This window comes from Rhagoletis pomonella, unplaced genomic scaffold (genome assembly GCF_013731165.1).
Source record: "Rhagoletis pomonella isolate Grant_MI unplaced genomic scaffold, Rhpom_1.0 Rhpom_scaffold_00006, whole genome shotgun sequence".
Lineage (NCBI taxonomy): Eukaryota > Metazoa > Arthropoda > Insecta > Diptera > Tephritidae > Rhagoletis > Rhagoletis pomonella.
In genome coordinates, this window is record NW_023458560.1 from 69862506 (window position 1) to 69883115 (window position 20610).

The window sequence follows — 20610 nt, forward strand, 5'->3', positions numbered from 1 at the left end:
ATAGCCACAATACACTATTGAAATCCGCAGGGAATACCTCTAGTAAACGCGCATGATGGCGAATATGTGGTATATGTGGCGTGGTGGTTATTATCTGGCAAAACAAACGCCCGGCCAGGCCACGTGTGCGATCTATTTTCTCAACAGCCTGTTGCATGAAGCCAAGTATAATTTTGTGAACCTGCTCGGGCTGTAGTAATTCCTTTGGGCAAGTCGTGATTAATTGGAAGAGCGCTAAGAACATATTTTTAATTTATCATTCATTATAAATCCATTACATTAATTTTACTTCAGTCTTCATACCATTCATTGCCGCCTCGCGCACCCAAGCGCCAATGTCACCACGGTTATCTAATGTATATTCATCCAAGGACTGCAGAAAGCAATCCACAACTTTGTTAAAGTACTTTGGATTGCCAAAGGAGACTAAAGAAAGAAATTAAATTTATTACTCAGTCTCAATAAGAGTAACATTTTTTGAAAATTTCCAAACTTCAGTTACCTTACTCTAAATGTACATAAAATATCTGCTAAACAGCTCACCTTCAGTATTTTTATCGAAGCCCAATGTGTGGACGACATGGCTGAGAGCCTTGACACTATCACGCCTTGACTCACTCCACGTACCCGTTACAAGATTCTCATGTTGATTCAACATCTCACCAGTTGTAATAACCGCTTGTGTTGGTGTGAGCGAATGTTTTATCAGACTCTCAAGTATATCGTCTAAATGTGGAGCTATCATAAAGTCAGGCAATGCGCCCAAAGCGCTTATATAACCCATTCGTATGTATTCTTCTAAGTGATTGTTGGCACCTTTTAGATAGCCATGAATAATTTCAGCATTAGTAGCAGCATGCTCATCGCCTTTATAGTAGGATCTACAAAGCTCCGCAAAGGCATCAGTTGCGCCCTCGCGTATTGCCAAAGCTTTATTTAGCAAACATTTGTCCACAATATACTGCCAGCATTCTGGAATTTGTCGAAGACATTATATAAAGACGTTCTGCATATTTGTTTAATATTTAATTAACTCACCCAGGCACATTTTTGATGTTTCTATGCGTGCCATACTGCAATTCTTAATGAAATCTGTGCAACAGTGCTTCATTATTTCACCACTCATTCCGCGGAACGAGTCACGCAGCACATAGGTTGGCAACAATTCATTGAGCTCGGACAACAATTGATTCGTGAGCAATTTTTTGCTTGCGATCCCCTCTTCTTTTTGCTCAATCTCGCTCAACGCCAACGTTATTTCACCAATGGCCATAACAGTCCCATGTCGCATATTGATGTCAATAGATTCTGTCTTTCCAAAAAGTTGGCCTAGCACTACAGCAGACATGTATTCAGGCGCACGAAATGTCAGATTATACAAAGCCTTCGCTGCCAATTCTCGTATTGTAGTGTCCCAGTGATTTACTTTTTTCTCAACCAAATGATCGATTAAGGGTTTTTGGTACTCCTCAAATTGTGCGATGAAATCCGAGACTTTCAAGTAAGAATTTTGTCGCATACCTACTGAAAAGAAATCGGTAGCTGTGCAAATTTCTATTCCATGTGGAAAATTTCCAAGTCGACCGACGCTTTCTTGGAAGGCAGCAGCTGCGGCACGTCGACAATTTATTTCACGATCAAAAACAGCCACTGTCAGCAGTCCCGAAGATATTTGTTCGACAAATGGTTGAAAATCCGCCGGATTGTATGCGCGTGCAAATGCCCAGCACATATAACAAGCGGAATCACGAATATGCTGTCCAACTGACATATAGCCCTTCATTTCGTCATAGAATAGGGCTTGCATCAACAGGGGCACCAACGTGCGCAAACGGTGTGGTAAAAGTAGTCCTCGTTTTGCCAACTCAGCCAACGCTAAACAAGCACCATGCCAAGCCTCATGTGGTTCTAATGGGTTCAGTATGTCTATGACCGAGCCAATTACTTCATCTGCAAGCTCTTTGGATAGACGATTGGTGACGCGTCCTACGCCTTTAGCAGCGCTCCAGCGTATATCACTGCCCCCGCTACGCAATGCTTGCAGTAATTCTTCAATAACTTCCTCGATGGCATCAGGCACAACTATTTCTTCTCCATCGCCGCCTTCACCCTCAGGATCTTGATCATTTCCGCTTGCTCTTTCATCCGTAGCTGCGCTATTAGTTTTATTCAAGTTCATTGCCAGCGAACGTGTTCCTAATAATTTATACAATTTTGTGTCTCAATATGTATGTAAATTCTAACAAAATTTGTTTATATATGTATGTCTCACCCCGCTTATACCGCCAACCTGCCAATCTTGGTTTTAAATATACCAACCCAATGCGTTGCACAATCTTTATGTAGCTCTTATATTTGAGAAAGTCATTGCTATCCTTATACTGTAGGCCAACTACCCACTTCAGCAGCTTGTCCACATAAGGTATCAAATCTTCACGTTTTCCGTGTTTTAAAATTGCTGATATTGCAGCTAATTCGCCGAATTTAGCATCAGAAGTTTCTAACTGATGCTGGCTTATCACCCAATCCAAATAACGCTCTAAGTAGACCTCTTTAATGTCGGCTCGCACCAAATATTTCGCTGCCAAATATGCAGCAATATCACTACATGTATCACTCGTGGATGTGTACAATCTACAGAGGTCAAAAATGCGTTCCATTTTGGATTTGTTCTGCGTTGGATTCATCAATTTTGCAGAGTCAACACAGTTATTAGCTGGGGCTGACTCATTGCTGGTTATGGTGTATGCATCCAAACGCGACATGTGGAATGGATTCAATACCAATATTGACATCCATAGCAATAACATATAGCGCGTTTCCCAATGATTGCATTCCTTAGGATTTTGTCGCTCGAGCATTTCCAAGGCGAATTCCAGATCACTCAATTCATGCGGTAAAAATTTCACCAGCACTTTATAAGTGCGCACTTTACTAATAATGTACATATACTTGAATGCGGAATGAATTAAACCTTCCGGCAAAGCCTTATTGCGTACTATTGCCAACAGTCGCTGCAATAACACATCCAATTGAGGATCCAGCAAATGTGGCTGCTCCTGGTATCTACAGTCGTTATAACGTGTAACATCTTTCTACCTTAGTTTACTATTTAGAATTGCTATAATATTCACCTTGACAATAATTCCGTATACTGCTGGTAATCCCTTTCGAAGCCTGGCGCATCGCAGGCCTTCATTGTATCGATCATACCCAGTATTTGCTCCAATTCCGTGAACTGTTCCAGCGTATTCGAGGGACCTTCTTCGTCCTTCAGTTCCTCGCATTGTAGCATATTTAGACAGTTTTTTATTTAACTATTTTACTGAAAATTTTTAGATTTTTCTATTTTTTTCAACAGCCGGTTGCTGAGTGCGATGCCAGTACTTTTTCGATCTTCCTGAAATAAATTACTTGATTTGTTGTTGCTTTGCTTATATTGTTGCTGTTTTTTTCGTTTTGTTGACAACTTCGCATTCCAAATTGTTCCGTAGCTAGATGACACATCGCATAAACCAACCAACCACACAATTTGCCATGGAAACGGAATGGAAATGGAATTTAACATAGAAGAGCATGACGAACGACACAAGTTCGCGTAAACGTCGCGTTCTTACGTGAACTTGTATTTTTGATTGATGTGTGTTTATATACTTGAGTTATTTTGAAATTAGATCTTTCGATTGGTGTTATCAGCTTTTAGATATCCCCTTTAGTCTCCGAGATATTGACTACAATTTTTTCGATAATTTATACCATGTTCTGACCGACATCGAAAACATGTTTTCGTTGCTAAAACTGGTTTTCGACCTAAAACTTGTGATCTGTCTTGTGTCTAACTTGTGTTTTCGTCAATGTAAAATCTGTCAAACAAAAACAAGTTTTCACTGAAAACCACTTGAAAACTCACGTTCCACTCATTCCAATCGGTGTCTGCACTAGTTTTTTTCGATTATTTATCGAAGTGGAAGTCATATTTTATCATCTTTAATACGCCATTTCGGATTTACTGCTAATTGGCTGACCAAAATAAAATAAGCATGGAAGTAAAAGGTTGTTATTGAAAAGAAATTGAAGGAAAAGTATTTTGGTTTTGTATTTGTGCAGCAAACCTGTAAACAAAGGATGTAAGAAATGTCAACGAAAACACCAACAGTCGGTGTGAACAGCCTTCAGCCCACAATCCCAAAACTCGTTTTCAAGATGTTTTCGTTGTCGGTCAGAACATGGTATTAGTAAAAATTTAGTTAGTCGTGCAGTCATATTAAACTAATCAATATCTTAAAAATGGCGTTTTCCATTTTTGGAGATCTTTAATTTGCTGCCAAATTGTGGACAAATGACGCTTACGACAAAATTTTACTAAAGAAAATCCTTCATAAACTGAAAACTAATTAACAATAAACACTAACACTTAGGAGAAAATCTACCTTCGCGTTTATGAGAAATTGCATTCCAAACTTCGCGATTTCCCACAACCTGCCGAAATTAATATACGACAATCTTTTACCCAGGCGACGTTTTGTTGACTTCGTATTCCAAATTGTTCCGTAGCTAGATAACCATGAACGAAAGAGACAAGATCACGCCTTAAGGAAAGAAAGAAAAAAGTTATTTTCTAGCTGTTGAAATCTCGACGCCATCTTTGTTGTAAGAAGTAAACAACGAAGAGAACAAAATAAAACGCGTAATTGTTGAACGCATGAATAATCATTTTTATTATGCAAATTCTCCTATAAATCATGTCGTTGTGTTAAATTATTCTTTACCTTATGTGTGCACACGTTGTCACAAGCGAAAATTAAGAAAATTGCAGTAAAAAGCCACCACCAAATTGTAAACAACGAACAAATGTAAACAAACGGCTTATGTCAAAATCGCCCAACTTTTTTCATAAGTGCGATTATAACGGGCCACTCTTCTGCTGTCGTGATCTTGTCTTTTTGGTTCATGCTAGATAACACTTCGCATATGCCACCCAACCACAAAATTTGCCATGGATCTGAATGGAATGGAATTTCAGATAGAAGTTTATCAATATCTATGCTTCTTTATTTTATGCAGTTTTTTCCAAATTTTATGCACATTGTTTTTTTTTATTGAAAAGTTAAATTAATTTTTTTTGTGCAAACGAAAACTCAAAATTATTAAATAGCAAATTTTTTAGTGAAATTATTTAATTTTCGATCACCCTGCATTTGTTAAATCATAAACTTGCCACTGTGTTCAATTTCAGTTTACTATGCAGCTACTTGATTATTGCTCGTTACAGCAGGAGTTGTGGACGAAAAGTGCAAAAGCTGTCATTTCTTGTGTTATTTTTACAAATTCAGTCAAACTTCAATTTATTAATATTAAATAAATTATTAAAATTATTTTGTGAGTACTTGCAAGTGTCGGGATAGGAAATGGAAGCAGCGCCTACCGCTGAACTCGTTTATCAGGGTATCTGTACCCTCTTTCACAATAGTAATCCCAAAGAGAAGGAGAAGGCCAACAAATGGCTGGAAGATTTCCAGAAGTCGGTGAGTTATCAATTGGGTTGAAAAAGGAAACGTTGCGCGGTTTTTCTTTCCATAGATGAAACAAATATTTATTTTATCAACAGATATATTCATGGACAATCGCGGACGAGCTTCTACAACAGAAACGCGATTTGCACTCGTGTTATTTTGCAGCACAGACGATGCGAAATAAAATTCAAAATTCTTTCAATGAGCTTCCACCTGCATCACACGAATCACTGCGAGATTCTTTGATTGTTCACATAGGGCAAATCACAAATGAAACCGATGCAGTAATTGTGACTCAACTGAGTCTCGCTGTTGCTGACTTGGCATTGTTGATGGCTGCTTGGAAGCAACCAATTATTGATCTGTTGGAACTGTTGTCACCACAACCACATGCCGTTTGGCCTTTGCTGGAGATACTGACATTAATACCAGAAGAAATAGATTCGCGATATCTGCGGTTGGGCTCCAATCGGCGCGAAGAGATACACAAGCAATTAGATGCTGCTGCACCCAAAGTACTTGAATTTCTATGTGTCTGCTTGCAACGGCACGATTGCCCCCAAGAGCGCCTACTTAGTTGTAGTCTGCGCTGTTTCAGCGCATGGGTGGCCGTACAGGCAATACCCATACACCATTTCACCGAGAACCCGGTGGGTCAACAAGTTTTCCAGCTGCTCAGCAGCGGAGATACAACTCGAAAACTGCATGACACATCTACCGAGTGCTTGTGCGCATTGCTCAGCTGCATTGAGGCCAATACTAGTCGATATAGCTTAGACCCGGCTATGGGAGCAAAAATATTCAATGCAGTTTGTTCGCTGGAGACAGCTTACCATATTAGCGTGGCACACGAAGACATCGACAAAACTATGAACTACTGTCGCATATTCACTGTTTTATGTGAAGCTTACTTCTACGAAATGCTTTCCCAGGAAGATGTACCACATTATTCCATAAAAGGATTGGATTTGGTGCTGATGTGCGTGGGCCACTTTGACTATGAGGTTGCAGAAATCACATTTAATTTGTGGTATCGTCTGAGTGAGGATCTCTTTCAACGTTATAATGACAAGTTAACTTCACATTTTAAGCCACATATTGAACGGCTTTTGGGTGCTCTCTATCGTCATGCGCAAATGGACGCAGATCACGACGGGTTAATCGAAGAAAATGATAGTTTTAATGTGAGTATTAAATGCAGCTCCAATAAACACAGCTGTTTTATATAAGTCATATTTTTACAGGAATTTCGACGAAAAGTGTCTGACTTAATTAAGGATGTGGCCTTTATAGTCGGCTCAGGCGCCTGTTTTAAACAAATGTTCCTTATACTGCAGGCACCAAACACTACATGGGAGTCAACAGAGTCTGCTTTGTTTATTATGCAAAATGTAGCCAAAAATATAATACCGTAAGTATATCCTTTTCACAAAGCAAATGCTCCCTACTTCATAAGTTTACATGTTTTCTTGCTTTGTAAGTGATGAAAATGAAGTTATCCCCAAAGTCGTGGAGGCCATACTTAATCTGCCCGATAATACACACATTGCTGTACGCTACACTTCGATTATGCTGTTGGGCGAACTGTGTGACTGGATCGAAAATCATACAGAATCACTGCAAGCTGTGCTAAATTTCCTGCTTTTTTCGCTACAGCAAAAAAATGGATTAGCTGCTGCGGCTGCGATAGCGCTCACCTCCATCTGTTCGGCTTGTCGACAGAAAATGGTTTGCCACATTAATGGTCTCGTAGAGATAGCGCGTAGTCTGGATAGTTTTGAAATCAACAACGACCTGGCCATTGGCCTCTTGAAGGGCATTTCCCTTATACTATCTCGTCTCCATCGCACACAACTAGAGACAGCAATGCGTGAAATTATTTCCTTTCAATTACAACCGTTGGCACAATTGGTTGAAAACTCAGCTGTCACATTGGCGACCATGCAGAAGGGCGAACGCACTGATCCGGCTTACTGGATTGATCGCGCATGTGCTGTTATACGTCACACGAATCCTGATATTGGCGACGCTGAGCTGCATCCAACTTTACAAATACTCACAGATGCATGGCCATTATTATCACAAGTTATGGACAAATATCAAACAGATGTACGCGTAATGGAGCGTACTTGCAGACTCATACGCTACGGCGTGCGTATGGTGCGGAAACAGGCTTCACTCCTGGTTGAACCATTGGTGAAGCAAATGATTTGTATTTATACGTTACATCACCACAGCTGCTTTTTGTACCTCGGATCGGTGCTAGTCGACGAATTCGCAAAGGCTGGCGAATGCATACCAGGTAAATTGAAAGTGTAGATAAGTTATAATCACACCACAGCTCAGCATTCCAATAATCGAAAAACACTTTTCTCCTAATCCACACAGGCCTTTTGGAAATGTTAAAAGCTTTTATTGAACCCACCTTCAGCATGTTACAGGTGGAAAACGGTCTCAAGAATAATCCAGACACCGTGGATGACTTCTTTCGTTTATGTTCGCGCTTTATCGAGTGCTGTCCCGTTCCATTCCTGCAAAGCGCGCTCGTCACACCCATCTTCCAATGTGCCCTGCTAGCCTGCACGCTCGACCATCGGGAAGCCAACTCATCGGTGATGAAATTCTTCTGTAACCTATTAAAATGGGGTCGAAGTTCGAATCAACGTCATCCCGAATGTCGTCCTTTGGTGAAGGAAATCGCGCAACAAAACGGCGAAGCGCTCGTTATGAATCTGATACACGCGTCAGTTTTTTGTCTGCACTCTTACATGTTGTCCGATGTTGCGGACGTGGTTTACGAATTGAAATTGGTTGTGACAAATGAGCATGTGCAGGCTTATGTGAAGACGGCACTGGATGCTCTACCAAAGCGAAATAGTGGTGGTTATGTAACAGCAACGCAGCAACAATTGGACGATTTTACTGCCGCATTGTTGGGGTAAGTAATCAGAGCTACTATAGTAGAAAAGAAAAGTTAACTTGTTGAAGTTCAAGTGAATCAATTTAAACCGTATACGCTGCTAAAATATACAATTTTTCTAATTCTATATTTCATTTTTTTCTTTTTTTGCAGCGCCGATACTCCCAAAACGATAACTGTGGCGTTAAAGAATTTCACACGCTTGTACCGCTAATTTAGCAGCACAAACTACAATGCGCAATTTTGACTATATATTTTATATAGCATACTACGTACACAAATACATATATTTAATGTATTTAACAAAAATTGATAATTTGTTAAACATTTCAACGATTCCCCGCAGGAATTTTTACAAAGTCAACTTTTAACGACTGACCATAAGTATGTAATATTTTAAATTTAATTAGTATATTTAACTATCCATGGGTTTTGAAATAAACATGCATATGTATTTGTGCAAGGCAATTTCCGCATTAAAAGTTGAACCATACATTAAAAACAAATGTAGTACATATACTTTGCCCAGCAAAAACAAACCGGCATAGTAGGGTTGGATGATTAAATAAAAACAAATGTGAGTGTATGATTGTCGCGAGCAGGTTTAGCCAGTAATACGTAGTTTATTTTTAGTAGAATGAAAATCAAAAAAGAAACCATGCCCACAGTTCAACGGTTAAATTGATTAAATTAAAATGTAAACTTGAAAATCTATTGAAATTTTTAATGTTAAATAAACGTGACCAAAAGAAAGATTGATATCTTTGTTATTTTATTTCAGTTAATAATAATAATAATAATAATAGATTGGTGCTTACATATATGTTAGTGTTTGGCCGAGCTTCTCCGATTTGTGGCGTGCGCCTTGATGTTGTCACACAAAAAAGAGCGACCTACAGTTTTACGCTGACTCCGAACGGCGATTGTATTTTTATGAGAAGCTGTTTTTCATGGCAGGAATACACTCGGAAGTTTGCCATTGCCTACCGCGGGGCGACCGCTTTTATTTCGGTTACATATTTTAAAATTCGCAATGACGATATTGGTCGCTAAAACTCAAAAGAGCACATTTTATTTGTATATTTTTTTATTTATAAATGAAAATTATCTTCATGATCCCGCTTTGAAAAAAAATCATTACATCATTATTTTATGATAATAGTTCTGTTTTGCTAGGGCCAACTTATAACTTATCTGCAATGCTGCAGAATTCGTCAATCAAAAAAATTTTCAAGAACACATAAAAACAGAAACTAAAATGGAATGTAATACTCACCACAAACATATAAGTGAAACAAACAAGAAAAATGTATATCTAAGCCGCACACCACATGCAATCATCACTACTCGGATTGACCGCATCACGCGCGCCACCTGCTTACGGCAAACGCTTCTTCAGCAAGCTCTCTAGCTTGCGTATGCGCCCACGATCGCCACCACTATTTGAAGTGCCATCTGCATTTTTTTCTGCGCCACCACTAAAGCTACCAACGCTAAAAATAAATGCACGTTTTGGCGTAGATGTTGCAGCAGCTGTATACGGCGCATCACCGCTGTCAGTTGTGTCCTTTGACGCCGCCGTAGTAGTATTCTGATCTTCATTCGACTGCAAGTCACCTTGCGCGGGTGCAGCACCGCTTTCGACATTTGTCGCTGCTAACTCCGGCGAGTCACTGCCTACCACAGCCACATGAGAGGCAGTGTGTTTGAATAAGTCAATCAATTGCAATTGATCTACACGCTTTACGGCTTTCATATCTAGAATTTTCTGATACTCTGCAATAGTGATGTCTGGCAGAAGTTTAAGCACTTGCTGTGTAAAGTGTGCTGGCGGTTGCACCGGCGTCATTACTACTTTAATAATCATTTCGGCACGTGTCATATCTTTGACGACTACTTTAGTATAGCTAGTGGGTGCCTTGCGATTCACACTCGAACCAATTGAAGGTAAGTCGAGTAATGCCGTTTTTAGACTATGTGTATCGAGCAAAAGTTGCTCACAACCCAGAACATTGTTAGATCCATCGGAATGCGTCAACTTACATTTGTAGAGGACACTAATGAATTTCGGAATAAATGCATTGACAAATTTATGGCAGAATTGTGTAAAATATTTGCGTGATGTGGCTAAATTGTCCCGTATAACGGGCACAGTCTGCTTGAAATTCGCGCACATGCTGTTGATGAAGCCGCTTTGATCGCCGACATTGCTAATACTTTGCCACTGCACCTTGGACATGGACTGTAGTGATGGCTCACAGCCTGCTTCTAAATCTTGCACTAGTAATTGTATGCAGTTGGAGATGATGCTGGGAAGAGTGATTGAAATTAATTAATTACTTAAAGGAGTAAAAAAAACTCAAAAACTTACCGATGAAAGACATCCTTCTCTTCAGACATATCAATCTTGTTAACAAAGGCAGCAGATACTTTCTCCTTTAGTTTATCTTCTAACTGTTGTACAGTTTCCAAACAGTATTCGGCGGTGGTTAGGACACAACAAATTTGGATTAAATCTTCGCGCGGGAAACGTTGTGTATCACCTTCTTTCAAAAAGTTATGGAATACTTGGCCGGCTGCTGTGGAGAGATTCTGCATATCACGCGTAAGTAAAGACATGCTTTTGCCTGGGAAGAGAACATCGAAAATGGTAAGGAACATATATAAAAATGAATTGGCAATAAAAGAAAAACAGAAAATCTCACCAATTGAGGCAGTAGTCGTCATCAATTTCGGCGTGCTGAATTCTAAAACTTTGCTTGCGTATTCACGTAGATATTTTTTGAAGACCAGCGCTAACTCATACATAGGTTGTTCATTGCTAAGCTGATTACATTGCACCATGCACTTTTTGTAGAATACAAATAAGTCCGCTGAACTGTGAGAGAAAAAATTTAACAAAAAAATCTATCGCACTACTGTCTATATTCATGCACCTTGGGTACACAGTGGTTCTCGATTCTGACACTTTTAATGGCTCTTTAGCCATCTCAACAAACTTTTCCATCAACTCTGACAAATTACGATCGATACTCTTAATGTAAATACCCAGATGTGCTTTGAAGCAACTGCCGATTTGATCGTGAAATAAGCCAATTGTCGGTGGCGCATTTGGATCGATAACACCACTTTCTGGTAGTAACTTAAGAGCTGCCGGTGCCAGAAGCTTTTCAGCGCCCAAAGTTACGCCGGTGAAGCGTTTCGAAAGAAGTTGCTCAAAAGCTTGAGTTTTATTAATGGCAAAGAGAAGAAGGCGCACATCTATTTCATTGCTGCGTTTTGCCATGATATGAGAGAGTTGCTCGCGTGTGAGGCGACAGAATTCGACGGTAATGCGCTCAGATACTTCCCAATCAAGTGGAAACACAGCACCGAATTTATCCTCAAAGTCTAGTAGGTGTCGCTTCAACCATGCATAGCGCTTGTCGATTTTGTCCAACCAAGCGATATCTTGGTTTTCGTGAAAGAGTTGTACATATTCCTCTAGCTGTTGAGCTGTGGAATACAAAAAAAAATCAATTGAATTTACAGTCTATACATACAAACGGACATATGTATGTATAACATTTTCGTACCAATAAACCATTTCAACAAATCTTTTTTGACTTTCGGATCCAACACGGAAATCACTTTACAGGCGTCTGCCAGTTGATTTAATCCCAAACGGTGTTTGTTTCCAGCACTTGTTGCTGTACTTGACTTTGTAGAAAATGCCTCTTTGAAATCGTCCGTGATTTGTTTGGCCAGAGTAACTTGAATTTTATCGACGTTTTGGGAGAGATTCTAAAAACCACAATTGGTAAGAATTTTTTTTACTTAGTTTTCGCCCATCCTTAACCTTATTACCTTACCTTGATTTCTTCGATATCAGAATACTGCTTGAAATGCTGATTTACTTCAGTAATTGCTTGCAAGGGATTAAGTATCTCCCCATACAATCGTTTTTCAATTAACTTATTTAAGCTTTCGATTCCACCCACCAACATATGCAGGTGATTTAACGTGGTTATAGCCGAAGTAAGGTTTCGTTTTGCACAATCCAATTGCTTGATGTCGCGTGTAATCTCCTTAACCATTTCCTCAGTTTTCTCAGCCCGCGTTTTTACATCTGTAATATGGGCATATAATGTAGATATTACTTTTTGCGCCTCGGTCAATGCCATTTGTCCATCCTGGCCGGTATTCGTTTGGCCACGTACGACGGCGCGTATATTATCATCAATAAGTGACACTTCGCACTGCATACGCTGTATGGTCTCATCAATGCTCACCAAAGATTGTTCGTTCGGAAAGAGCTGATTTATGTAATCGACTGTGTTGAAATCCGGCGAGTCCATGGGATCCTCAGTTTTTAATACCTGTAGAGAAATCAGAGTCTCAATTGTAAATTAGGTTGCGAGTCGCACTTTCTAAGCATATGTACCTCATCGATTGCATTTTTCACGTCCTTTGTAAAATGAATTCTATTGGTTCCAACTGGCCTGATTGCATTGCCATCATCAACATTCCCTTCCAACTCAGTTTCATTCATTCTTTGTTTTTTTTTTTCTTTTTAGTTGAACGACAGGATCTTGGTAGTCCACAAGAGGCAAATCAATTCCAGGCTGTTCCTGTATTTGCCTTTTTGTGGTATATGTATGTCCGTTTCTTAATATTTTGACTTATGAACGCACCTTTTAAATGGCCAATTTCCGGATGGTTTTAAAAATTTGTTCAATTTTCGTAAAAACCGAATCCCAATGAAACAGGGAAAAATTGCATCAACACGAAACGTCATCAAAGATGAGTCAAACAGCTGATTGTCTACTGAAAAATGATGCCAGACCTCAAAATTCGTTAAGGTAGTGAAAAATCAAAGCAAATGATTGCATGCCAAAAATACTGAGCAAAATGTCCAAAGAGGTATTTGTAGAAAACCATGTTTTTATCATGTAGAAAACGCAGATGAGTATATTTTTTCTTTATTTATTGTGAGAAATGACTCGTATTCATTGAATTACTCAAACCTAATGAAGAAGTATCCCGTTGCGTAGCCATCGCCGTCCGCTGATAACGAGCAATATGATCCAAAGAATGCGGGAGAATTGGCCTTACAGTGTGAATTTCCAAAAGTGTTAAATTATCCAACTTTGCATATGTGCCTTCACCCTTGATGAATGCGTCAATTGAAGTGCGCAATTTAGATTCACGTATATCAAATATATCTTTGATAATCGTTCGTAGCTCTTCACATTGCGGCACATCGTCAGGTGCAGTACTCATGATCAGCTGCGCTTCGACCATGTAATGTTCGCTGGGCATTTTTGTGAAGAACCTAAGGAATAAAGATAGTGGTATATGAACATTCCACTTGGACATTAGTTATTTAATTCTTACTTTGATTTTTTCTCTGCCTCCTTGATTTCTTCCAACAGCTCCATGTCCATCCATTCGGGTGGCACAATGCGGCACTTCTGTTGTTTACGTAGATGTATACCAAGCCAAAGCGGCACATGGACTGGGAGACCGGCGCGGAATGGTCCAACACTGCCCGATATCAAATGCAAAGGATCGAATGAAAAGTTTGGTACAATGCCAATGGTGGACTTCTCCCCAATAAATTCAATAACACAAGGCTCCATTGCTGTTTAAATTATTTACTTTTCGCTATGATACGCAGCTGATTTGTTCATGTTTTGCCGCCAAATTTGTAAACAAAAAAATACAGGGAGTAAAAATCAGAATAGAGGGAAGAAATTGTTCGGAAGGGTATTTTAATTGCAAGCAGGGTTGCCACTCAGGTAAATTATTACCAAAATTGCGCGCTTTATTTTGATAGATATTTGTTAAATATTGTTTGAAAAGCAAATACAATTTTCTTCCCGCTTTATTTTTCGTAGTTATCTTTATATTATAAATTTGTTTCCATAAGTGTAGTCTTCTTTATTGCATTAATTTTCGAAAGCTTTAGTATAAACTTTTTAGACATACAATATACGAATGTCTTCTCAGAATCAGGGCACAAAATAGATGTGGTATTTAACCAGATCACGCGCTATGTGTTTGGGCTAGCAAAATATGATCATATTTCCGCTTAAGGAACACTTCTACTTGGCTGCGAAATTTTTAAATATCTTTAAGCTAGAAATTGTATATTCATTTTTCGTCTCATGACGGAGAAGGCATCCAAATTTCTGTATGAAAAAACAACGCTCCCCAAATCACCTCGAGTAGAGAACTTGACTGTTACAACTACTACAACACTACAACAACTACAACACTACTGGACTACAATTATCTCAGCTCTGCACGGCTATTTGTCAATGCTATCCGGAACTCTGGAACTCTATCCCATCTCATATTCGCAGTAGTTTAATCTAGTGTTGGGAAGTATCGAGTACTTTTGAGGATCGAGTTCTCTGGTATCGATACTTTTAAGGATCGGCTATTTTGCAGAGTACTGAGTATTTTCATTTTGGTTGTAGGTGTTTCTGGCAGGGTAGGAGTGTGATGTAAAGTGGAACGATTTTCCGTCATCCCTTGTCAAATTTGGTTTGGATGCAAACCGGTTTCGCCGTTGTGCCATCTTCAGTGTCATTTCGTTCCGAATAGTTTCTGTTTGTCCGTCACTATTTACAGCCGTGCTAAATCGGTTCTTAGTTAGGTTCGTCTCAGCGGATTATATTCTTTCGTTCAACCATTGGTTTTTGTTCTGTGCATACATCCTCAGGTAGAAATCAGCTGCTCACTTTTTCTTTATTAATTGTTGCACGGATTCGCAGGTAGGTAAAATCAGTTTTTTTCTTTCAATACTTAGTGTAAAAATCTTACAAACTGGCAGTATTTTATTTAAATTAATATATGAATCCCAAATTACGCCAAATGGCTAACTGTACTGGGTACAAGTATTGTACTTGAAAATTATTGAAACTGCAAATTGAGTACAATCATTTCTGAATACCGTTAAATGTAAATAAAACTCTTGAGTACTTTGAATCGATCCCGAGTACATGTATCAAAGCGATTATTGGAACAGAGTATTTTTGAGTACCGAGTACTTTTGAGTTTGAAGTTATGAATGCTTTCGAAGTGTTTTCGAGTTCTTTGGAGTATTCAGTATCGATACTTTTAAAAATCGGGTGCTGTCGATCCTTTTGAGAATCGAGTTCTGAGTACTTTCGGTATCGATACTGTCCAACAGTAGTTTAAACAAAAGCAACTGTAAAAATGTTCTGTTAGCGTTAGCTTCACTTCAGTCCTTGAGAAGTGCTCTCTATGTACTCGTTTAATTAAGTCTTATTTTATGTGTATGTCCTGGAATCGGAGAACTTACTTAAAAATACTGCTTTCTTTGTTACTTATCTAATGTTACTTTTATTTAGTCTTAAGTAATTTTTGCTGTTTTAGTTATATGTATGTATGTATGTTATGAAGATTTTGTTGCGCTATAAAAGATCTTTCTTTTGATCTTGTTGTGCTAATTATTTGATTAATAAATGAAATGAAAAATACATACATTTAGGCATTACTTAATTTAATTAAATTAAATATGTAAGTATGTATATCGATAGAAAGCGAACATATCGTGCTCCATTCAGAACAAATTTTACTGGAATCTTTAGGTTTTGATTGTCTAAGCCTTTTATGTTTATTTAAATAAAAAGAAAAAATGGACAGGTTTGTATTTACACACAATGATAAAAAAATAAATAAATAAAAAAATCACCGCCAGTTTTTATAAATGGCAATTGTTAAATGAAAAAAAAACACAAAAGACCGGCGGCAAAAATAAATACATATATTTTTTAACCAACGGGAATGTTTAGCTGCACATTGTTGGTTATACTAAAATTTCATGGGCTAGAAAACTGCATAAATAGTTCTAAAAATTCAGAGCTCTAAATAACTTGTTTCAAATGTAAATAGCTTGAGATTTTAGTTTTTATAGGTTTAGTTAAAGCGCACACAATATTCTTATACAAATAAAAATTGCAAAAAATGTTTACCCTTTTGAGTCACTGTATTAGCTTATAATAACTCCAATTGAAGTTTTTTTTTAATAATGAAGTTTCATTGTTGGCTTTAATTTCATCACTTTCGCTTTTGGTTTAAGAAAACCGAGAAGATGCCATTAATATGATCTCAAATACCATATCATTAGTTAAATAAAAAGTTCCTTAATAAACAATTTTAATTTTTATTGAAATAACTAAAAAAAAAAATCCAAGCTAGAGTTTTTATTAAAATAACTGAAAAAAAGTTATTGGTAGATATTTTCCAGATTTGGCAATTTTTTCCAATTGGTGGGTGAATTTTTTTTTCGTCAGTGGCAACCCTGATTTCAATGTAAATTGGAATTGAAATGTAGTACTTTTTTACGACGATATTGAAAATCCCTATTTTTGACGTTAACGAAATGTTAAACATCTTGTGGTTTCCATTATTTGTCGATTTATTTTGATAATAAATAAAATTTTTTTTTCTACAAAACATCCAAAAATACGATATGTATGTCCACAAAAATTTAAACATATTTAAAGATTCTCGGGCAATACTTTCAACCTCTTATAAAATATTCATAATTTAAGATACATGCAAGTTCAATTAATGATAACATAAATTCGTAAATACAATTGACAATACACAATTTAAATAGAAATTATTTCGAGTTATATAAATATCGTTACCTTAGTTCACAAACCCCCTAACCAACACTTTTTTCGAAACTGCGTTTTTCATAGATTTTGGTAGGATATAATCAACGACACCTTCAATACAAATTCTAAAGTTCAAGTACCAAAAACAAGAGTTGCATGCCACTTTTTAAAAAACCTACCTGTTTTTGATATTACTTTTATGTTATTGTTGTTGTTGTAACCGCATACAAATTCCCCAAAGAGTTTTTGGGGAGTGTTGCTGAAGTGACAGTCCTTGGCCAGATATAAGTCTGGGTCGTTCCGGTTACGTAGACCCGACTGTCGTGGGAACATTTATATAATGTTTTTTTGGTTCCCCTGTAAAATAAAAAATTGTTTGGTTAGGGCCTTTGTGAATTACGGTAACGATATGTAGTTCAATCTACCACTATACGCACATACTTGCATGCATATCGCCCGTTTACCAAAAAAAACTGTCACTAGTCAAAAAACGAGATTTTTCAGGAGACACCTTTAAGGCTTGCTCTTGAGTTGTGACCAAGGTGTATTAACAGGGTGTGATTGGACCAAAATGTATTCAACAAAGTGTGATTGAATTTGGCATTGCTCTCAGAACCATCCTATAAATTCAAATTGAAAAAAATGTGTATGAATTTTGAATAGATTTTTTATATTTTTGGCATAATAGTACCTTAAAAGAGAGCCTACCTGAGTTGTCAAACACACCTTGTTTAATAGGCCTTGGTAGCGACAGTCTTTTAGTAAATGAGCGATATGCATAAACATACATAAATACATACATATATGTATGTATATAATGCATTTGCAAGTAATATCAAGACGATGAAATAATTGCAACTGGAAGCATGTTCGTACTATGAATGTACACTGCATACATATTAGTTTATAAACAAGTGCACTTTTTTTCCTTAGATGCTATATAATATAAAAAATATGTATGCGAACACTATGCGCTATTTTCTACATATGTACGTAGAGTGGTCCAAAACCAATAAAGTCGGGATTTTAATGCCGCCACTCCCTATGATTGTTCTATACCGAAAATCAAAAAATATTTAGGGAGTGCTCAAAGCGCTCAAAGTTTTCCATGGATTTTATATGTGGAAAACTACTTTTCGTAGAAATGGTATAGAATTCTTGAAAATCAATATTTTTCGATCGGAAAACTGTAGTTCTCTTCAAAAGACTTCCAATATTAATATCCAATTGTTTAATAACCACTTTTTAATTCTAAAGATTTTTTATTGGTCCCCCATTGCATTTTCTGGGGGTTTTGGCGAACCTATAAAATATAGTTACCTGAAAAAATGGTTAAGGAAAAAATTGGGTATTATTACTGGGAATCTCCTGAAGAGAAACAAAGTTTTCCGTCCGAAAAATATTGACCATTTCTATGAAGAGTTGTTTTTCCCCCCATACTCCCTAAATATCTTTTGATTTCAAAATAAAAAGATAGGGGTATATCTTTTTTCGTATAGAACAATCCTAGGGGTGGCGGCATTAAAATTTCGACTACTTTTTCACATGCATTTTTTGACCACCCTAATATGTATGCATGTGCACTATTTTCAATATTTTATATATGAATGTATGAATGCATATATTATTTATATAGTTTCAGTGCGCGGATCCAGCTTGTGAATGGCCTGGATAAGTGTAGGACAATTTTTTATATTAATGCCCTTTTTAGACATTTCCTCGAGACGATCAGTTAGCGGCTTTTGATCCAAGCCCCGCTGCCACCTAAAAAATACATTTTTTAATAACTTAATTTCGAAGAACTGGAAAAGTTTTGTCTACTCACCAAAGATGTGTGCATGTGTGTAGTAATGGAATATATAATTGTAGGAGATCAATGTCACACAATGTATCGTAACGGCTCAGCGCCAACGTTGCCCAGCGTTCGGCCGAATGATGCGGCACCGGTGACATGGTGCAGGCAGCAACAAGACGACACAAAATTAATAGGACAGCCCGGGAACGATCCATGAAAATTTTATTTAGTAACCGAAAACAATTTTCTAGCAATGGAATAGCCATTTCGTTGCGACGCTCGTCCAAGAGTTGACATGCCTTGGCTAGTTCGTGATCTTGAAGAAAGTGTAAAAACGCAGGCGTGTCGCGTAATGTACTGCAACTGACGACATGACTGAGGAATGTCTCAAAGGCAGCACTACGTTCTGCTATTAAATCAGCCGAAAAATTTCCAACAAGGACCTTATTGGGAAAATACAATGAAGACATCTTAGTTGGAAACTCCTTTTTAAGACTATTGTAGAGATTTCGAAAGTCCGTATAGCGACGTTGTATGCTTGCAGGTTGTGGATCGATAATGGAAGAGTCTTGACGCACAGACAATTCATAGACCACATATCGTTTCACATTAAGATCCTCACCATCAGGAGGCATTATACGAGCTAGTTGGATTTCAAAGCGTAATAGAGTAGATCCGTCGTTCGGCAAATGAGGTGGCGTTGTGGAGGCAGGGCGTTCCCATAAATCTGTGACGGAAATAAAAAATATATTTCTATAAGCTAAAACAATTGATATCTATGTACATGTGCATGTAGGTAACCGACCTTTTTGTGCGGCTTTTGAAGCGACATCTTGTATAGCTAGCGAAGCGGATTCTATAGTTTCCGGACTTTCGAGCTCTTCGGTATTATCGCTTATACCGACAGAGTGCACTTGTGTCCTTCTGGCCATTGCTGCGCGCACTTAGAAATTATTATACTAATTCGTTTTAATTAAAAGTAACAATCGCTAAATCACTAAATGTAAAGTTAATTAGAAATAGTTCTTTGTTTCGAAGAAATTCTCAATTAGTATAAAAGCTCACGTAAAAAATAATAACGCTTTTGCTGATCATTTATAACTTACTCGCTGTTGATATAAAAACTGGTTGTTTTTTGTTGTTTTCTTAGCTGGCTTCAGTAAAGAGTTAATGTGCCGACTGTAACAAATTAAAATTATTCATCTCACCTAAAATAAATGAATTATATATATATTTTTTTTTTATAATACAAGCATGACTAATACGTATGCCATTTCTTGAGAAGTACGGAGGTTTAGAGAGTCATATTCAATCTGGAGCACAATGTATTGCATGTATGGTTAGTATGTTACAATAAAATGTATTGCTGTTATTTAATAACTAGCAGATGGAAAGAATTTCGTTTATCGCCCTTGTTATTAAATCGCTCAAACGTTAACTCTTTATTTACCTTATCGGTTCAAACACCTTTTGTTTATTATTAAACCCTTTGTTAGTTTTTGATATTTGACTAATCACTCTGCAATACAAAATACAAGTTGTGTATGAAATGAATGAATTAGCGCCTGCACTAAGCAAGAACGTACGTTATTTGCAAGCGTTGGTGCTGCCAGCCGGGTTTTGATGACATTTCAATATTGAAGTATGCATTTGTAAATTAATCGAAAGCCGCAAACAATGTTTTCATTATAAAAACTTGTAGCATGTACATTTATATATCTAAACATAGTTATTTTCATATATTAA

At 37.5% G+C, this 20610-nt stretch overlaps 5 protein-coding genes across 14 annotated transcripts; 1 reads left to right on the top strand and 4 right to left on the bottom strand.

Annotated features, from left to right (window-relative positions):
* Window positions 1-3484, bottom strand: LOC118741211 (tubulin-specific chaperone D-like; the record flags this gene model as incomplete). Its single annotated transcript, XM_036473108.1, is given in 6 exon segments — window positions 1-234; window positions 304-426; window positions 544-972; window positions 1039-2196; window positions 2273-3066; window positions 3135-3484. Coding segments are annotated over 6 exon segments (2899 nt in total), but the record flags the coding sequence as incomplete, so codon positions are not given.
* A 1738-nt stretch (window positions 3485-5222) lies between these two features.
* On the top strand, window positions 5223-9192 carry LOC118741212 (transportin-3-like). Its single transcript, XM_036473109.1, has 6 exons — window positions 5223-5525; window positions 5609-6697; window positions 6758-6924; window positions 6995-7815; window positions 7902-8451; window positions 8587-9192. The coding sequence occupies exons 1-6, from the start codon at window positions 5409-5411 to the stop codon at window positions 8645-8647; spliced, it is 2805 nt and encodes a 934-aa protein (XP_036329002.1). The 5' UTR covers window positions 5223-5408; the 3' UTR covers window positions 8648-9192.
* A 346-nt stretch (window positions 9193-9538) lies between these two features.
* LOC118741213 (vacuolar protein sorting-associated protein 53 homolog) lies at window positions 9539-12980 on the bottom strand. The gene is made up of 7 exons (XM_036473110.1): window positions 12857-12980; window positions 12285-12791; window positions 12009-12216; window positions 11370-11928; window positions 11139-11311; window positions 10805-11060; window positions 9539-10742 (listed from the first exon to the last, which is right to left on the bottom strand). Exons 1-7 carry the CDS (start codon window positions 12962-12964, stop codon window positions 9812-9814), a joined length of 2742 nt encoding a protein of 913 aa, XP_036329003.1. The 5' UTR covers window positions 12965-12980; the 3' UTR covers window positions 9539-9811.
* A 2-nt stretch (window positions 12981-12982) lies between these two features.
* On the bottom strand, window positions 12983-14224 carry LOC118741214 (probable DNA replication complex GINS protein PSF2). Its single transcript, XM_036473111.1, has 2 exons — window positions 13810-14224; window positions 12983-13747 (listed from the first exon to the last, which is right to left on the bottom strand). Exons 1-2 carry the CDS (start codon window positions 14052-14054, stop codon window positions 13399-13401), a joined length of 594 nt encoding a protein of 197 aa, XP_036329004.1. The 5' UTR covers window positions 14055-14224; the 3' UTR covers window positions 12983-13398.
* A 3188-nt stretch (window positions 14225-17412) lies between these two features.
* On the bottom strand, window positions 17413-20559 carry LOC118741215 (sorting nexin-20). 10 transcript variants are annotated; one of them, XM_036473117.1, is made up of 6 exons: window positions 20315-20558; window positions 20130-20177; window positions 19971-20072; window positions 19670-19807; window positions 18895-19591; window positions 17413-18833 (listed from the first exon to the last, which is right to left on the bottom strand). In XM_036473117.1, coding segments are annotated over exons 3-6 (972 nt in total). In that variant the 5' UTR covers window positions 19972-20072; window positions 20130-20177; window positions 20315-20558; the 3' UTR covers window positions 17413-18697. The 10 variants fall into 10 exon arrangements, with proteins under 10 accessions (XP_036329010.1, XP_036329006.1, XP_036329015.1 ...); XM_036473113.1 differs by having other exon boundaries at window positions 20130-20244; XM_036473122.1 differs by lacking the exon at window positions 20130-20177 and having other exon boundaries at window positions 19670-19823; window positions 19971-20043; window positions 20315-20559.
* Window positions 20560-20610: the final 51 nt, after the last annotated feature.